The following is a 17,252-nucleotide window of genomic DNA, read 5'->3' as shown; positions in this document are numbered from 1 at the left end:
CAAGATCAAAAGGAAAATTCCGGGTTCAATGCAAATTAAGCTGAGTCGACGGCATTTTTGGCACTTCCATTGTAAGTGCCTCACTGTAACTCACTGTAATTTTTTGGTGGTAACCAATATTTGTAAGGTCAAATGCTGTTGATTGAGCTTAACTTGTATTGAACCTGGAACATTCCTTAAAGGGAAGTACTGTACCTCTATACAAATTGACCTCAAAACATAAACCTACCCTGAGAAATGGAGGGAGTGAACAGCTGTGACAACCTGCCCCACCTCCCCCTACATTGACAGGTTCTGAAAAAGCAGGCTACAAGTTAGATTAATAGTGCCCTCGAGTGGTGATGACTGACAATTGCAGCTTTCAAACTCACAACATTTCAAAAGTTATGTTCAGGAATAGGTATTATTGCCAACAATTATTGATGAAGAAGAAAGAGGCTTCTGATCTTCAGCCATTAGATAAAGAGGTGTGAATTTATTTTCAGTCCACTGATCAATTCCTGCTCACAACTATAATTCATAATCACTGTTTTAAACCATTGAGAGGTTACTCAGTCAGCCTATATAGACAGTTTTTGTACCTTGTTGAATTTTACTACTCGGTCAAACTTGAATGTATCTGGTTAAGACAATATAATCAATCCACATGTTGAACCTTAGTGCCCTAAAGTCCTTACATCCCTTGAGGATATTTCTAACGTGCTGTGTCAAAGCACATAATGCAAAATGTTGGCTTTTAACATAATCTACATTAAGTGATTTACAGTAGTTTGGTGATTTGTTACTTGCTTTTTTTTTCTTCCTCTTTCTCTTTGGTTTATTGATCTCATGTAAGACTACCTGAAAATACTCTTAATTGATAGGTGTGTATTTGAAGAACTTTCTTGAGATGTGTGACTTACTCCCACCTCTGATATATAGAAAGCATTTAGCTTTATGTCATGAAATGTATTAACCCTTGTGCGATCTTCTGGACATTTTTGTCTTTTTATTTTATTTATTTTTTTATCATGTTAATGCCAACGGCATACATTTTTCCATAGGTGTGTATTTTTGGGAGAATTTTGATATTTCAACATCAGTTGCACAAAATAGTTACACTCAGGACCTTCAGGACAAAAATATCCCCCATTGAAACCCATTAAAACAGCAATATTTGAGCCCAGTGCCATTAAAGAATAAAATCATGAATTCTATGATATTATGCTTTCATTCCGGAACCCTGGCTACAAAATGAAAATTGTTTATATTTTCCACCATATGGCGCCATTTTTCTCATATTTAGCCTATGGTGCAAATACATGCTTTTTTCCTATGTTCTGTTTGCTGCATTATAGAGCACAGCAGGCCAGCTGAATAAATGATGCAGCTACAATTGTGTGGGTGTGTTGGTATGGGCATCAGTGTGTGTGTGTGTGTGTGTGTGTGTGTGTGTGTGTTTGTGTGTGTCAGTGCAAAAGCAAAAAAGGTTGACATTTTCAGTTGCATATCTTGTTTATTCTGCTAAACTACAGAAGATATTGTCATGTCAATCAGTGCTCGGAGAGCTCCAGGTGATATTTTTACTCCTCGTCAGTCCCCTTCTGTGAGATAGAAAATAAAGTAGAAGGGCAATTTGTTAAGATGGATATGTGGACAAAGGTTTTACAGCCCCAATTCCAAAAAAGTTTGGACAGTATGAAAAAATCTTATACAAACATTAAGGGGTGATTTGTAAATTATATTCACCCACTGCTATATTGAAAGCACTACAACTACACATTATATGATGTTTTACCTTGTGAATTTCATTAAAAAAAAATTTTTTAAATGTACAATAATTTCAAATCAGATTATTGCAACACACTCCAAAAAGTTGGGACCGTTGAGTGTTTATCACTGTAAACATCACCATTTGTTCTAATAACACTTATTAAGCATCTGGGCACTGAAGACACAAGTTTAGAAAGTGGAATTTTCCCCTAATCATCCATTATGTAGGTCTTCAGCTGCACAATTTTATGGGGTCTTTGTTGCCATATTGTGCACTCCGGGCAGTATGTGGTTTGAAGTTGTCCTGCTGAACATTCCAGGACATCCCTGGAAAAGATGGTGCTGGATTGTTGGATTTTGGGTTTTATTAGCATTTTTCATACTGTCCCAACATTTTTGGAATTGGGGTTGTAATCCATTTATGTATTTTGGATGAAGGCCATAACAGGTAAACAACCAAATTTGCTTCATCAGGTATAGATATAGTAGTAGTTGCAACCATCTATTGATGTCTTTATTTCTATTCTGAAAATAAGTCACTAAATTGAATAGATTTGAAAGTTTCCCTAGCACACTGACTTAACTGTGTCTGTTTAGGGTTTTTATGAGGTTCTTATTTTTGTGTACAAAACCACTTTGTACCGTATGTTAAAATCTCACCTTAGATCCAGTATCACGGCTCTTGGCTCTCAGTTTGTTGACTTGGGATTCAGCAATATCAGCTCTTTCCTCTGCTTCATCCAGCTCATGCTGTATCTTACGGAACTTGCCCAGGTTGGAATTGGCCTGTTCCTCCTATAGAGTATATTTGTGTACCTTAGAAAATAATTGCAGTAGTCTTTGCATTCTATGACAAAAGTGAACAAATACTCACAGCCTCCTCTGCAGCTCTCTTGTAGGACTTGACCTTCAGCTGAAGCTTGTCCACCAGATCCTGCAGACGAGCCAGATTCTTTCTGTCTTCCTCAGTCTTTGAAAATAGTAAAACTTTTTTTAGTGAAACTCAGCAGTGTATTCAATACATATTTAAAAAAATATATATACTGTAAGATTGTGTGTTATGTAATTTGAAGAGATACAGAAACATGTCGACAAAGGAAGCAAATGCATCACAGAGTCCATTTGATCAAGCAGGCCAAATTTTTCTTACCTGGTAGGTGAGTTCTTTAATGCGTCTCTCATATTTACGAATCCCCTTGACAGAATCACTAGATTTTCTCTGCTCTATTTCCACCTCACTTTCCAGCTCTCGCACCTTACAGATGTTTGAGAAGTTTAACTTATTGCATATAGTAAGTTATTTAAGTATTTTACAGAAGTCACATTTCAAATGTTTAAAAAAAATGTCAGCAGCTTACCCTGGCTTCCAGTTTCTGGACCTGCTTCTTGCCTCCCTTCATGGCGATCTGCTCAGCTTCATCCAGACGGTGCTGCAGGTCCTTGATGGTCTGCTCCATGTTCTTCTTCATGCGCTCCAAATGAGCACTGGTGTCCTGCTCCTTCTTCAGCTCCTCTGCCATCATGGCAGCATCAGTGATGGCCTTCTTGGCTTTTTCCTCAGCATTTCTGCACTCCTGCACGGCCTCCTCAACCTCAGTCTGAAGCTGAGTATTATCTCCCTCCAGCTTCTTCTTCTGATTCAGCAGGCTGGTGTTCTGAACATCAAGCGTAATCACATTTATATAGTCTTTAGATGATTTAATAAATTAAGAGAATGTTTAAAGACTCTCTCTAGTACAGGACTAGTACAGATGTGCCATACCTGAGAGTGCAGCAGCTGAACCCTCTCACTGACGTCCAGCAGTTCCTGCTCAGCCAGTTTCCTTCCTCTCTCAGTCTGTTCCACCAGAGATCTCAACTCATCCAGTTCAGCCTGCAGCAGATTGTTGCGTCTCTCCACAATGGCAATGTTCTCTTTGAGATCATCATTACCACGAAGAGCATCATCCAGCTGGAGTTGGGCATCCTGTGACGCAACAATTTTAACAAATAAAAAGACTGAAAAACTTTGTAAAATTTCATGTAAACATTTTAAAATTGAGCTGAAGAGTCGTCATACTTTGAGATGTCCATGAAGACCCTTGAGTTGTTTCTGGGCTTCTGCTGCCTGCCGGTTTGCCTGGCTGAGTTGAATCTCCATCTCATTGAGGTCACCCTCCATCTTCTTCTTCAGTCTGAGGGCTTCATTCCTGCTGCGAGTCTCTGACTCAAGTGAGCTCTGAAGGGTATCCACCACTCTCTGCTGGTTCCTCTTGGCCTGCTCCATCTCTTCATCTTTCTCAGCCAGTTTACGTTCAATGTCAGCTTTAATCTGATTGAATTCCAACTGAGCTCTAAGGATCTTGCCTTCTTCATGTTCAAGGGAACCCTATGAAGAGCAAAAGTTATGTTTGTTATTTGTCTAGATAAACCTTTTGTAGGGCCTAGTGTTTTGGGGTGGGGTGTCATCTCCTAGTAAGGCCCTTTCCCACTGGCAGTACTAAAGCCTGTTTTAGGTACTTTCCCCCGGGACTAGTAATTTTCACCACTTCTATAGGGACGGTGGGAGGTGCTGGTCTTACCTCTGCCTCCTCCAGGGCAGCTTGTATCTCTTGTTTCTCTTGCTCCAGTTGTTTCCTAACTTTCTCCAGCTCATGAATACTCTTCCCACTCTCACCAAGTTGCTCAGTGAGGTCAGCGATTTCTTCTGTTTAATAGAAAAACGTATTTAGCAAGAACTCAAGGAAACTACAAGGAAACAAATACTAGTGGTGTGCAGTTATACAAATCATGCTTACCTTGGAGATTCTTGTTCTCTCTCTTCATGCTCTCCAGGTGGTCAAGTGACTCCTCATAAGAGTTCTTCAATTTGAAAAGTTCAGTGCTGAGAGATCTGGCTTCTTTTTGGGAACTTTCCAGTTCAGTTTGGGACTCCTCATACTTCTGCTTCCACTCAGCCAAGACCTGGTTAAATTTAACAAAGTAAACCATACAGTCAGTGAGAACAGTGCAGTTTTGATAAAAAATGGTTAAGTTGTAGGTGATAGTATTTGACCCTGGATCTTTGGCTAAATATAGAATAAAATTGAGAGAATTACACAGAGAGGGCTGTAATCCACACTGGAAATTCCTCAATGTCATAAACTAAAGACTCTGCCAGAAAGACAGAAGGCAGCCAGTCAGCCTATCCATCACGTGCTAAAAACCCATCATCTAAGACAAGAGAGCCTTAACAGACTTTCTTTGAAATTATCCTTTTGAACTCTCTAATGCTTTTCTCATCTCTCCAAATGCACAAAATGACATTTTCTTGTGTCTTATAATGCATATATTATGAGCTTTGACAGAATTGCAAAACTCTGAATCTTTGCCAAAATGCCTAGTACTCTCACACAAGGTTTAACCTGATGATAACCCTGAATGTCTCATAGTCATGCATTACTCATGTTGTATGGGTATGAATTACCAATTACATTTACATTTACATTTATACATTTGGCAGACGCTTTTATCCAAAGCGACTTACAGTGCAATTATTACAGGGACAATCCCCCCAGAACAACCTGGAGTTAAGTGCCTTGCTCAAGGACACAATGGTGGTGACTGTGGGGTTAGAACCAGCGACCTTCTGATTAACAGCCCTGTGCTTTAGCCACTACGCCACCACCTCTCCTCGATTATGATTTTAATCATGTGTTTTCATGTTTTGTAACAATCATGTTGAATATTTATGAAAGTGCAGCATATTATATATGTCATATATATATATCGTTGTTTCATTTTGCATGTCCCAAATGTTAATGAAGATCAATTTTATACCACTCCTTTTGAAATCATGCTATTAAAATACATGATTAAAACATGCCCTTTTTTGAGCAGGAAACTGAGACACTTCAACACAAATCAATATAATGCAAGTATAATTATCACAAGACTTTCACTCAAATCTGATGCTTTTATATATAATTTGAGTAACCCGAGCTCAAATCGAGGCATGTCAAATGAAGCATTATGGTTTTTTCAAAGCAAGGTCTGTAGAATCAATACATATTCATTTTCCTCTGTTACAGGTAATTTCCATTCATTTCCTTTCACTCACTCATTAATCTGTGTTTATGTTTGTCTGTGTGTGTTAGTTTTATGTTGTTGATTAGTAAATAACGTTTTGGTTGCATTCAAAGGGAAGTTGACTGTGGTATGATAGAAAAATATATTGGTTGTTTAAACTGAAAGGTCTTAAAAGCTACATTCGCTTATAAACAGAATTTTAACATATCTGTGATATTTTTTTCAATGGCCATGAGAGTAATATTGCTCATATTTAAGGATTAATTAATATGTTCACACATCAACTAATCACAAGCATAAGAGTTGATTAGACATAGCCATTCATTATTTTACATTTCCTGAATTAATCATAATTCCCTTCTTGAGTTAAATTCCTTATTACATATAAGGGGGAATGATATGGGTAGAACCCGCATTCTTAAATTCCCCACAGTTATCCTTATAGTTCTAGATGAATTCCGTGTTTGAAACGTTTTAATTTAAATTTGTCTTCTTACTTTATCAAAGGCTCTTGCACAATTGCTTACATAAAACTACAACAACAACAAAATTGCAAAAGCACTAAATGTATAAAATAAAACTTAAATATACTGTTTTTGTGTATTACCTTGTCAAAGTTTCTTTGCTTCTTGTCCAAAGCAGCAGCAGCAGCATTGGATCTCTCCACATCAACCATAAGATCTTCAATCTCATTCTGCAGTCTGTGCTTGGTCTTTTCCAGAGAAGAGCATTTAGCATTGACCGCCTCCACAGCTTCTTCTGCATCTTGGAGGCGCTGAGCCAGCTTCTTCCTATAATATTTGAAAAAGATATATATCAGAAGAAAATTTGAAGCATCATTCATTGTTACTGTGAACTATTTTTGAAAAGTGCTCTTAAGGTTGCAAATCCTGTTTAATGTTCATGCATTTGGTCATAAGATATTTTTTCTCAATGTTTCTTCTTTAAAAATCAAAACTATCTTTACAGAAACATTGAGTTTGTTTTACTTACTTTGCTTCCTCCAGTTCTTCAGTCCTCTGGATGGCATCAGTTTCATACTTGGTTCTCCACTGAGCCACCTCAGAGTTCGCTTTGGAGAGACTACGCTGCAGCTCAGCTTTGGCTTCCTGCTCCTCCTCAAACTGCTCCCTCAGTAGATCAGAATCATGTCGAGCAGACTGCACTGCATGGGCCAGGGCGTTCTTAGCCTACAAGGATTGAAAATATATTTTGTACTGTACATAGACGTTCAATGGACTTTAAGTAACAAATACATAAGAAATCAAAAGAAATACCTTGACTTCCTCCTCCATTTGTCTCTTAAGGTCTTCAATCTGCTGAGTGTAGGACTGCTTGCTTCTGGTCAGCTGAGACACCAAAGAGTCTTTCTCTTCTAGCTGTCTCGAAAGTTCACCTAAAATACAATATCATAAAATTATATTTTTGAAAAGGAATTAATTAATATAATAGCTATATCTCATGCTAAAGCTAAATCTTTTACCATTCTCGGTTTGCAGCTTGGCTTTTTGCATGGTGAAATCATTAATTGTGCGCTGGCCTTCCTCAGCTTTTGTTCTGTACTCGCTCATCTGGTCTTCCAGAGTTCTGCACATTTTCTCTAGATTTGTCTTTAGAATTAATTATATTAATAGTTGATTGCTTTTCTTGACCAACAACAAAGACAATACACATAATTTATACAGTCAACATTATTTGTATTTCTGACCTTTGTCTTGACAATCTGTTCCATATTTGAGACCACATCGTCCAGTTCCAGTCTGAGTTCACTCTTTTCTTTCTCAAGCTTCTGCTTCACTCTCTGAAGGTTGTCAATCTGCTCTCCCAGATCAGCCACACTGTCTGCATGTTTCTTCCTCAGTGAAGCAGCAGTGGCCTCATGTTGCAGAGTGGCCTCTTCAAGGTCTCTCCGCAGTTTCTGGAACTCAGCTTCACGTTTCTTGTTCATCTCAATCTGGGCGGCAGTGGCACCACCAGCCTCCTCCAACCTCTCACTGATCTCCTCCAGTTCTCTGGCCAAATCTGCCCTCTGCTTTTCAACTTTGGCACGAGCAGCTCTCTCAGCCTCCAGTTCTTCCTCAAGCTCTTCAATACGGGCCTAGATTTATCAGAAATACCAAATTGAATTTGAGTGTGTTCAATTATCTGAGCAAGATCATCTTGTTTTTGATTTACCTGCAACTCTTTTAGTTTTTTCTGGAGTTGAGCCTCCAGAACTTGCCCATCTTCAATCTTGCTGTTGAGCTGGCTTATTTCAAAGTCTTTTCTGCCAAGTTTACATAATTTGTTTTACATTAAGTACATGAAATATGAATGACATATTCAGATTTAAAAGAAAAAATCTTACTTCTTTAGCCTCTCCTCCATCTGCTGCTTATCATTTTCCAGATCCATCACATTTTCTTGTGTCAACTTGAAGTCACCCTCAAGCTTTCTTTTAGCTCTCTCAAGATCCATTCGTATTTTCTTTTCTTGTTCCAGAGAACCTTCGAGCTAAATTGTATCCATCAAATATAAAAACAAATTATGCAATTATTTGCAAAAGTTTTTTTATTAGAATTTAGTGTTGTGTTTTGTGGCACTCACATCATCCACTTGTTGCTCCAGCTTGGCTTTGGCTTTGGTGAGTGTGTTGACTTTGTCTTCCTCACTCTGGAGATCATCCAGTGTTTGCTGATGAGCCTCTTGTAGAGCTTTCTTCTCCTTGGTCAGCTTTGCAATAATTTCATCCAAAGCTGCCATCTCCTCTGTCAGGTTTTTAACCTGTAGAATTGTGTAATTTTGACAGGGACTCTTAACACCTCATTCTTAAGTCTCTAACATGTTCTTTGATGAATACAGACCTTGTTCTCAGTGGCATGTTTCTCTTTCTCCACTTTGGCCAGAGTGAGCTCGAGATCGTCAATGTCCTTCTTGAGCTCAGAACATTCATCCTCCAGCTTTCTCTTCTTTGCTGTCAGCTCAGCATTCATTTCCTCTTCATCCTCCAGTCGCTCGGTCAGCTCTTTGATTTTGGCCTCAAGCTGGATCTTGCTCTTGATCAGACCCTCACATCTCTCCTCAGCATCGCAAAGATTATCTTGCTCCTGTCGAAGTGCAAAAGAATTTTGAAGGAGAGATTTCATTATTTTGTATTGTATTATTTTATCATTTTATATTATATTTTAAATGTAAAAAACACTTTTTCCCCATGTGGACGTACAGACTGCATTGCAAGTTGTAGGTCATTTTTCTCTTGGAGCATAGAAACCATCTTTTCTTCAAGCTCCTTTCTGCGGGTTTCAGATTTGGCAAAAGCTTCCTTCAACTTGGTAAATTCCTCCTTCATGTTGGCCATTTCTTTCTCATTCTCAGCAGTTTTAAGCAGAGGTTTGATTTTAAAGTAGAGCTTCATCCAGGGCCAATTCTTGACCCCCATGAAGGCACGTACATTCCACTGGATCACCAGCAATGAATCTCTGCAATGTAATATGCCAATTAATTAATGTATTATTTTGATGGGTATTTTAATATATGAAAGCAATCTGAATTCTCACCTGCGTTCAACAATCTTTTGGAACTCAATTCTTGATAGAAAACCACGAGCCATTGACTGAATTCCAGTTATAATAAGTGCAAGACGGTCATCTCTCATCTCCTCAAGTGTACCCAGGAGACCAGCCTTGAAAAACACCTAAACAAGAAGGATCTTATATCAGGAAAGATGACCAAAGAGGATTGCCATTAGAATAGGTTGTTGATATGAAACTTGGCTAATTTTATACCTTAGTATGTCCTAACTTGTACTGGCTATGATCAATGTCCAGAGAACCAAGAAGTTTTTCTGCTCCCTTCTTGTTGTCAATGAACTGTCCCTCAGGAATAGCAGCAGGATTTAGGATGCGGTAACTACAAAAAGGGAATATATTCAAATTAAAGAATACTTTTTATTATTCAGCAGACACGTTAAATGCAAAATATGTTATAGAACATGCAGTTCATGCATGTGATGGATGCAAATCAAATACTTAGATAAACTGAAGTTCTAAGAGTACAGTAACAATGCAGTTATAATGCTATCTGTGTAGTGAGGTAAACGTGAGGCTTCTTTTTGAGGGTTGCTGATTACTTATTTATGAACAGTATTTTAAAGGTGTACACCAGTGTAATTAAATTTAATGAAAAACTGAAACTAAGATCTGTATTTTCAAAACTCTCAGTGGTCTGTATAGCAGATGCAGACCAGTGAGAAACTTCTTGCAAAACCTTGTTGAGTCTTAGAGAAAATAAAATATGTAATGAAAGCTATTAAAGCTCATACTAACCGTTGCTTGAAATCTCCATACAGAATCCTGTTGGGGAAGCCCTTTCTGCAGATTCTGATGCCCTCCAGCACACCGTTACAGCGCAGCTGGTGCATGACCAGAGGATTCTCCATCGCCCCAGGAGTCTTGGTCTCATTGGGGATGATGCAGCGCACAAAGTGAGGGTGAGTTGACCTCAAATTGGTCATCAGCTTGTTCAGATTCTCCTGTTGGTAGAATGTAGGGGACTTTTATTCATGTGTAATTACATCTCATGAGAAAATGTAAACTTATATTATTCAAATCTCACATACCCTATGGAGGGCTGACACTGTTTGGAAAGAAGAACCCTTCTTTTTGCTACCTCCTTTGCCACCCTTACCACCACCAGAATCCGCAGCTGTGAAATACATTCACTTTGTTATTATTGGAAAAAGTTGGGTTTAATATATTTTTATGTCACACTTCAATGTGTACTTACATTCAGCACCACTGTAATTCGCAAACAGTATAGACAACAGCTTTAAAGTTGACTTCTGGAATAATCCCACAACAGTTTCATTGAGAGGATCTTTGTTCTTCACGAGCCAGTTTGAAATGTTGTAGTCAACAGTGCCAGCGTAATGAACCAGGGAGAAATGGGCCTCTGGTTTACCTTTGACAATCCTGGGCTTCTGGAAGTTGTTGGATTTACCCAAGTGGTTGTCATAAAGCTTAGCTTTAAATGTGGCATCACTGGCTTTGGGGAACATGCACTCCTCTTCAAGGATGGACATGATACCCATGGGCTACATCAAAGAGTAGAATATGACAGCAAAATGTCAGTTTTGCTGTAGATTTTTTTCCCCCCTAGAGTATATCCGTCAATAGAATATTCACCCACCTTCTCAATAAGCTCAATGCAAGCTGCCAAGTCCATGCCAAAGTCAATGAACTCCCACTCAATACCCTCTTTCTTGTATTCCTCTTGTTCCAGCACAAACATGTGGTGGTTGAAGAACTGCTGCAACTTCTCATTAGTGAAGTTGATGCACAGCTGCTCAAAGGTGTTGAACTGCAAGTGGAGTACAGTGTGCAATCACAATGGTACAAACAATTTAACAATGCACATTTTAATTTAGAAATAAAATGTATTATTAAAGTAGATTAATCTGGAAAGCTGAACTCACATCAAAGATCTCAAATCCAGCAATGTCCAGTACACCAATGAAATACTGCCGTGGCTGCTTGGTTTCCAGGGATTGATTGATTCTTACAACCATCCAAAGGAACATTTTTTCATACACTGACTTAGCCAGAGCACCGATGGAGTAGTACACCTGACAAGTAATAAAGTTTGAATTGTCTATGGAAACCACCCATTATAATAGGGGTGGGCGATATCTCGATATTTAAAATATATCGAGATATTTTTTAAACACAATATGAATTTTGACATATCGTATATATCGATATATTGTTTATATTCAATTCTGATTTCGCCACTTTGCTCGTTTGCTTTCTCTGTGCTGTGCTCGCTCCTGCCTCCGCTCGCCTCCGCTCGCCCCCGCCTCCTTGCTTTTGCTCCCCCTCCCTTTGCGTGTTGTCTCATTCAACATGGCATCGCCCGCAACCAGCCCGGAGGCAGATCTCGTCTAAAAAAAAAAAGGACAACTGGCTCCATTATATGGAGATACTTTGGTTTTAAGGCGTCGGATGAACAGCAGACAGATGTCTACTGCCGTGAATGCCGAAAGTTGGTGCCAACCAAAGCTTATAGCAAACTTGTTTTTTGGCTATTTGTTGATGGCTACAACAGAGTTAATGCAAAGATGAGCTTGAGTTGTTTTATTTTTGAATGAAAAGGCAATATGTATTATTTGTTTTAATTTACAGTTAAATTATTATTATTTATGTAATCAGGGATGTTTTTTTCTTAAATGTCGTAGAAGCACTTTGTTCTTATATATGCACTGCCTACCTTGAGTTGAGTTGTTTCATTTTTTGAATGAAAAGGCTATATGTATTTCTTCCTTTATTTTACAGTTAATTAATAAGAAGCACTTTGTTCTTACGTGAACTGCCTACCTCTTTGCACTTTAATAAAAAAGGACTGTGGTATTTGGCATATTTGTTTTTGCAGTAGTTTTTGGGGGGTTATTTTTCCTGTAAAGATATCGAGATATATATCGTATATCGAGATATAGCAAAATATATCGAGATATATTTTTTGCTCCATATCGCCCAGCCCTACATTATAACATGAGTATGTGATACTCATTAGAGTGTCCATTTAATTTTCTATCTACCTGCTGGACATTCTGTCCCTTGGTGACCCACTCATTTCCGACTTTGACTCTTGGGTGGCACAAACCCTTGATGAGGTCAGCAGAGTTCAGGCCCATCAGATATGCAACTTTATCAGCATCTGTAGTCAATAATAGAAGGTGGTTAGATCTTAAAGAATCATCCATCAACCAATAACTGCATGTAACATATCACTATTTGTCCTAAAACTGACCCTCAGTGCCCTCAGCCTCTGCCTGTTCCTCTCTTTGCTTTTGCTTAAACTTCATGTTGCCGTAGTGCATGATGGCACCAGTCAGCTTGTAGATGCTGTTCTTCTCCTCTTGGGTGAAGCCCAACACATCAAAAGCTTCCTAGAGCAAATGTGCAGTGTCTTTTAAAATTCAGATTCTCAAGTCCAGAACTTCAAAGGCATTCATAAAAACTCTTTAAAGAAATACGAACCCATATGATACTAAATAAGTTTTGCAGAAGATTCACTCAATGTTTCACGCATAGTTTCATTAAATTAAGACTTAATTTTTAGTCTTTTCACATGGGCAATTCATATTTCTTTTTACTTTAATAGTGCTTTTTGTAAACCTTTTGGAGCTTGACAGTCTCTGGTTAATATATTCTTTTGTTGTATGAAAAAGAGCATGAACATTCTTCAAAACAAAACATTTTTTTAATGTTTAAATGTTTACTTTAAGTAAGTTATGCAGGTTTGGAACAACATTTTTGGGTGAACTGTTCCTTATAAAAAATAGTTTTCTTTGAGTGGTATCATAGTGAAGTATATACATAATGTTACACCCACATCAGTTGCCACCAGCTCGTCACCATCATTAATTGAGGTCACTTGTATCTCTCCTTGGGAGATGAAGGTGTAGTCATAAGGGTTGTTGGTGATGAGCAGCATCTCTGAAGAAAAGTGAGAGAACAGATCAGAAATGGTGCCTTCATTTAGAGACAATGTTAACAGTGTTAGCACATTTTATGGGACATTTTACCCAGAAGTTCTGGTTTCTTCTGAGACAGGATCTGGTAGAAAATGTGGTAGTCTCTCTCAGCCTTGAGTTGATAAGTGACTCGAGACTTCTCCAGTAGATCTAAATGAATTAATGAATAGATTAACATCTTAACAGCAATATATGTATTTATTAGTGTGTATTTGTTGGAATGGTGTTGGGCTAAAATGGTCTTACAGGTCTCAATATCAGCAGAAGCTAACTTTCCACTTACTCCAAAATGGATACGGATGAATTTACCCTGTAAATATGGTAGGACTACAATATATATTTGCAATGATGTTCATATAACATAAAATAACAACATTAAGCCAATAAAAAACACACCAATGGAAAGCATACTTACAAATCTAGATGAGTTATCATTCCTGATGGTTTTGGCATTGCCAAAAGCTTCCAAAGCAGGGTTACACTGAATGATTTGATCCTCCAGAGTACCCTGAGAATCAACCCAATAGATATGTTGTTAACTGTTTTTTTAAACAACAAGACTGTAAAACATTTGATAAAAAAATATTGTCAGCCATTGGTAAGCCATTTTTTTTTTTCATGGAAATGTATGCAAAAAAAAACGTTTCTACTCCCTGAGAGATATTATTGAAATAAGTTTCGTGAGATTTCTCATCCGTCTCTGTGACAGATCTAGACTCTTACACAGCAAAATAAATTTGTCAGAGGACAATGACACTTTCTACCTGTCAATCATGTTGCGCATTCTCATATTATTGTAGTTGCTGCGAATTATTGAGGCTTAATGACATTTTTATGCCATGTTGCTCATAACAGGGGTCATTTGAGGGCGCTATTTTGCTGTTGTTGCTTTGACAACCGTTTTGGTATCAATAAAGCTCATTTGGTAGCTTTGGAGAGCAAGGTTTTTGTAAAGAGGAGGAATGGCTAATCCAACGGCTCAGCTTGCTGAAATTCTAGAAGGACTAAAATAGCTTACAGCACATTTTACTGACATGTTTTTTTTATTTATTTTTTTATTGTATGAACAGGGCACACCTTAAGGAAAATTTGCTTTTTAGTTTCTTCTAATTGAATATTGATAGAGCGTATCAAAAAAGCGAATTAAAGAAGTAATAACAGAAGATTGTTTTGATAAAAAAAATGTTTTATATGTGGCGAGGGTGATATTGATATTGTGATAGTACGCAGACGCTTTTATCCAAAGTTACTTACAGGGCACTTATTACAAATTACAATCTGGAGTTAATCGTCTTGCTCAAGGACACAATGGTGGTGGCTGTGGGGATCAATCCGGCAACCTTCTGCTTACAAGTTCTGTGCTTTAGCCACTACACCACCACCACAAATATGCATGTTTTATTTTCCCCCGACACAGCCATTGACCAGGAAAATAACAAATTGCACTTCATGTCAAAAAGGTTGCAGACCCTTGTGTTATGCTGTCTTGAAGACTTGTTCTTTCAGTATTAGCCATTATTTAGGAATTACACACCTTTTTCTCTGCTGATGGATCCTTCTTGCCGGTTGTTGCAGCTGCAATGCTCGCAAAGTACTGGATCACTCTTTTGGTGTTCACAGTCTTTCCAGCACCGGATTCTCCACTTGAAATAAAAATAGACCATTAGAAGACTGATGAAATGCAGCAAAGAAAGAATGCGTGGTTGAAAGGAGTAATATTTTACTACAGTGAATCATAACATGTAATACATACGTGATCAGGACAGACTGATTCTCCCTGTCTGTGCGATAAAAAGACAAAGTTTGGATGATTAGAAACATGCACAGATTGCATTTTAAACCTGTAACCATTTATACAAGCCAGATAGGTCATCACCTGACAGCATGTACTGGTAGGCATTATCAGAGATGGAGAAGATGTGAGGAGGAGCTTCACTCCTCTTCTTGCCTCTGTAAGCAATGACAACTTCCTGGTTGTACACTGGCAGCCACTTGTAGGGGTTTACAGTGACACAGAAGAGCCCAGAGTAGGTCTAGAAGAGAGAGAAAGAGATAATAAGACACTGGGTAGTTTTATGGGTGTCTAAGATCTCGAAGTGAAGGTTTTGACTCACGTAGATCATCCAGGCTGCGTAACGTTCTTTGAGGTTAAACAGCACAGCGGGCTCGTGCAGGAAGGTGAACATCGCCATGTCCTCAATTTTATCGAACTTTGGCGGGTTCTGAGGATGAACATCACCTTCCTTCACAGTTACTGTCTGTGGATAACACACAAACATTTTATTTTTAACTATCATATCACACTACAAATCTAAATAGTCTTATATCTGTATCGAAAATTGTTAAATAAGCAATCCAGAGATAAGATCCTAATAACCATGGCTTAATTACCTTCCCGAACTCAGTGTTAACAGTGACTTTGTCACCGTCTCTACTGGTGATGGAGGCTTTGACGTACTCAACTTCAGGGTCGGGCACAAAGCATTCTTTCTTCATGTCGAAGGGGCGAGTCTGGGCCTCCAGACGCTCCTTATCCGACTTCCGCAAGAAGGAAGCAGCTGCCCCAAACTCCGCCATCACAGCATCCCCCATCTTTTCAGCAGACTAAGGCAATTCAGTTGTACTGTAATCCAAAAAATAATTGTAGGCCTATAATATAAATATTAATGATGATAATATATGTAATGTCCACAAGATAGGCTTAATGTGACTCTTGGTTTCAATAAATGTATTTCTTTTTTAATTTTTCTCCCCTTTTCTCCCAATTTGGTATGCCCAAATCCCACTACTTAGTAGGTCTTCTTGGTGGCGCGGTTACTCACCTCAATCCGGGTGGCGGAGGACAAGTCTCAGTTGCTTCCGCTTCTGAGAACGTCAATCCGCGCATCTGATCATGTGACTCGTTGTGCATGACACCGCGGAGACTCACAGCATGTGGAGGCTCATGCTACTCTCCACGATCCACACACAACTCACCACACGCCCCATTGAGAGAACCACAAATCACCACCACGAGGAGGTTACCCCATGTGACTGTACCCTCCCTAGCAACCGGGCCAATTTGGTTGCTTAGGAGACCTGACTGGAGTCATTCAACACACCCTGGATTCAAACTCACAATTTCAGGGGTGGTAGAATAAATGTATTTCTAATCCCTTACTTGTTCCTTTAACAAACAAAATTCAGTAAGTATTGCATAAATATTAAAACAACAACTTAAAAACTCTTTTGACTGTAAATTAAAGACATGCCTTACCTTTTTTTACTCCAAAGAAGTCCAAGAAAGTGCTGGTCCTGGCAATGGAACAGAATATTAATTTAATCAGAAACAAAAAGTTATGTTATTCTATTGCATTTTATTCTATTTAGGAGTCCACACACACACATGTCCTTATTGAATCTGATTTCTTCTTTGTGCAAGTTCAAGTAAGAGAGGTCATATTTAAACATTTCAAAATGCAAACCATCTTACCTTTAGGTGGTACAATGAGGTTAGCTTAGAACAAAGGGCTGTAAAGTACCTCTTTATATAGTGGCACTGTGACGTTGACCCTCTGTGTTTGGCCAGGGTCAGTTATCGTGTGTAGCTCTTTTTTTGGGTGCCAGAAAAAAATAAAAAATCTTCGTGTGAGTCACAGTATTTAACATGAGATGTGTGCTGCTATTGTGATAGATCAAAAAGGTTCTAAATCACAATGATGCTGTTTTGGTCACATGTAAACATATATATCAGTTTTAAGACTGCACGCTTTACTTCAGTTTTCTGAAGTGTGTCTATTTCTTCACATCAATTTTCACCTTGTAATTAGTCTTATATTGCATATTAACGGTGTAGAGTTTCTTTATGTAGGTAAAGCATTTTTAGGTGTGGACAACCTTGTGTATAATTTATTTAAAGTTTATTATAAATAAAATCATGATTATGCAAAGCTTAATTGCTAGC

General features: G+C 38.3%; 1 protein-coding gene and 1 long non-coding RNA gene across 2 annotated transcripts in view; one reads left to right on the top strand and one right to left on the bottom strand.

The window, feature by feature from the left end:
- Positions 1–1,056: 1,056 nt before the first annotated feature.
- Positions 1,057–16,852, bottom strand: smyhc2 (slow myosin heavy chain 2). Its single transcript, XM_052113431.1, has 39 exons — positions 16,782–16,852; positions 16,566–16,603; positions 15,701–15,932; positions 15,424–15,567; positions 15,186–15,342; positions 15,063–15,090; positions 14,844–14,952; positions 13,725–13,817; positions 13,556–13,619; positions 13,361–13,459; positions 13,168–13,271; positions 12,583–12,721; positions 12,371–12,489; positions 11,252–11,401; positions 10,966–11,136; positions 10,564–10,870; positions 10,397–10,482; positions 10,104–10,309; positions 9,564–9,687; positions 9,336–9,472; positions 9,002–9,257; positions 8,643–8,885; positions 8,386–8,562; positions 8,147–8,292; positions 7,975–8,065; positions 7,508–7,897; positions 7,283–7,409; positions 7,077–7,195; positions 6,793–6,989; positions 6,407–6,590; positions 4,530–4,695; positions 4,314–4,438; positions 3,812–4,120; positions 3,515–3,718; positions 3,111–3,407; positions 2,903–3,007; positions 2,627–2,722; positions 2,413–2,547; positions 1,057–1,583 (listed from the first exon to the last, which is right to left on the bottom strand). Exons 3-39 carry the CDS (start codon positions 15,899–15,901, stop codon positions 1,563–1,565), a joined length of 5,826 nt encoding a protein of 1,941 aa, XP_051969391.1. The 5' UTR covers positions 15,902–15,932; positions 16,566–16,603; positions 16,782–16,852; the 3' UTR covers positions 1,057–1,562.
- LOC127634038 (uncharacterized) overlaps positions 10,140–17,252 on the top strand; it is a 55,870-nt gene continuing 48,757 nt past the window's right edge. Inside the window, exon 1 of the long non-coding RNA XR_007969316.1 lies at positions 10,140–10,267. This is a non-coding gene — a long non-coding RNA (uncharacterized LOC127634038). The remainder of the gene's footprint in view (positions 10,268–17,252) is intronic.

Source organism: Xyrauchen texanus, chromosome 41 (genome assembly GCF_025860055.1).
Source record: "Xyrauchen texanus isolate HMW12.3.18 chromosome 41, RBS_HiC_50CHRs, whole genome shotgun sequence".
Taxonomy (NCBI): domain Eukaryota; kingdom Metazoa; phylum Chordata; class Actinopteri; order Cypriniformes; family Catostomidae; genus Xyrauchen; species Xyrauchen texanus.
Note: the sequence above shows the minus strand (reverse complement) of the source record. Positions and strands in the feature narration are given on the sequence as shown.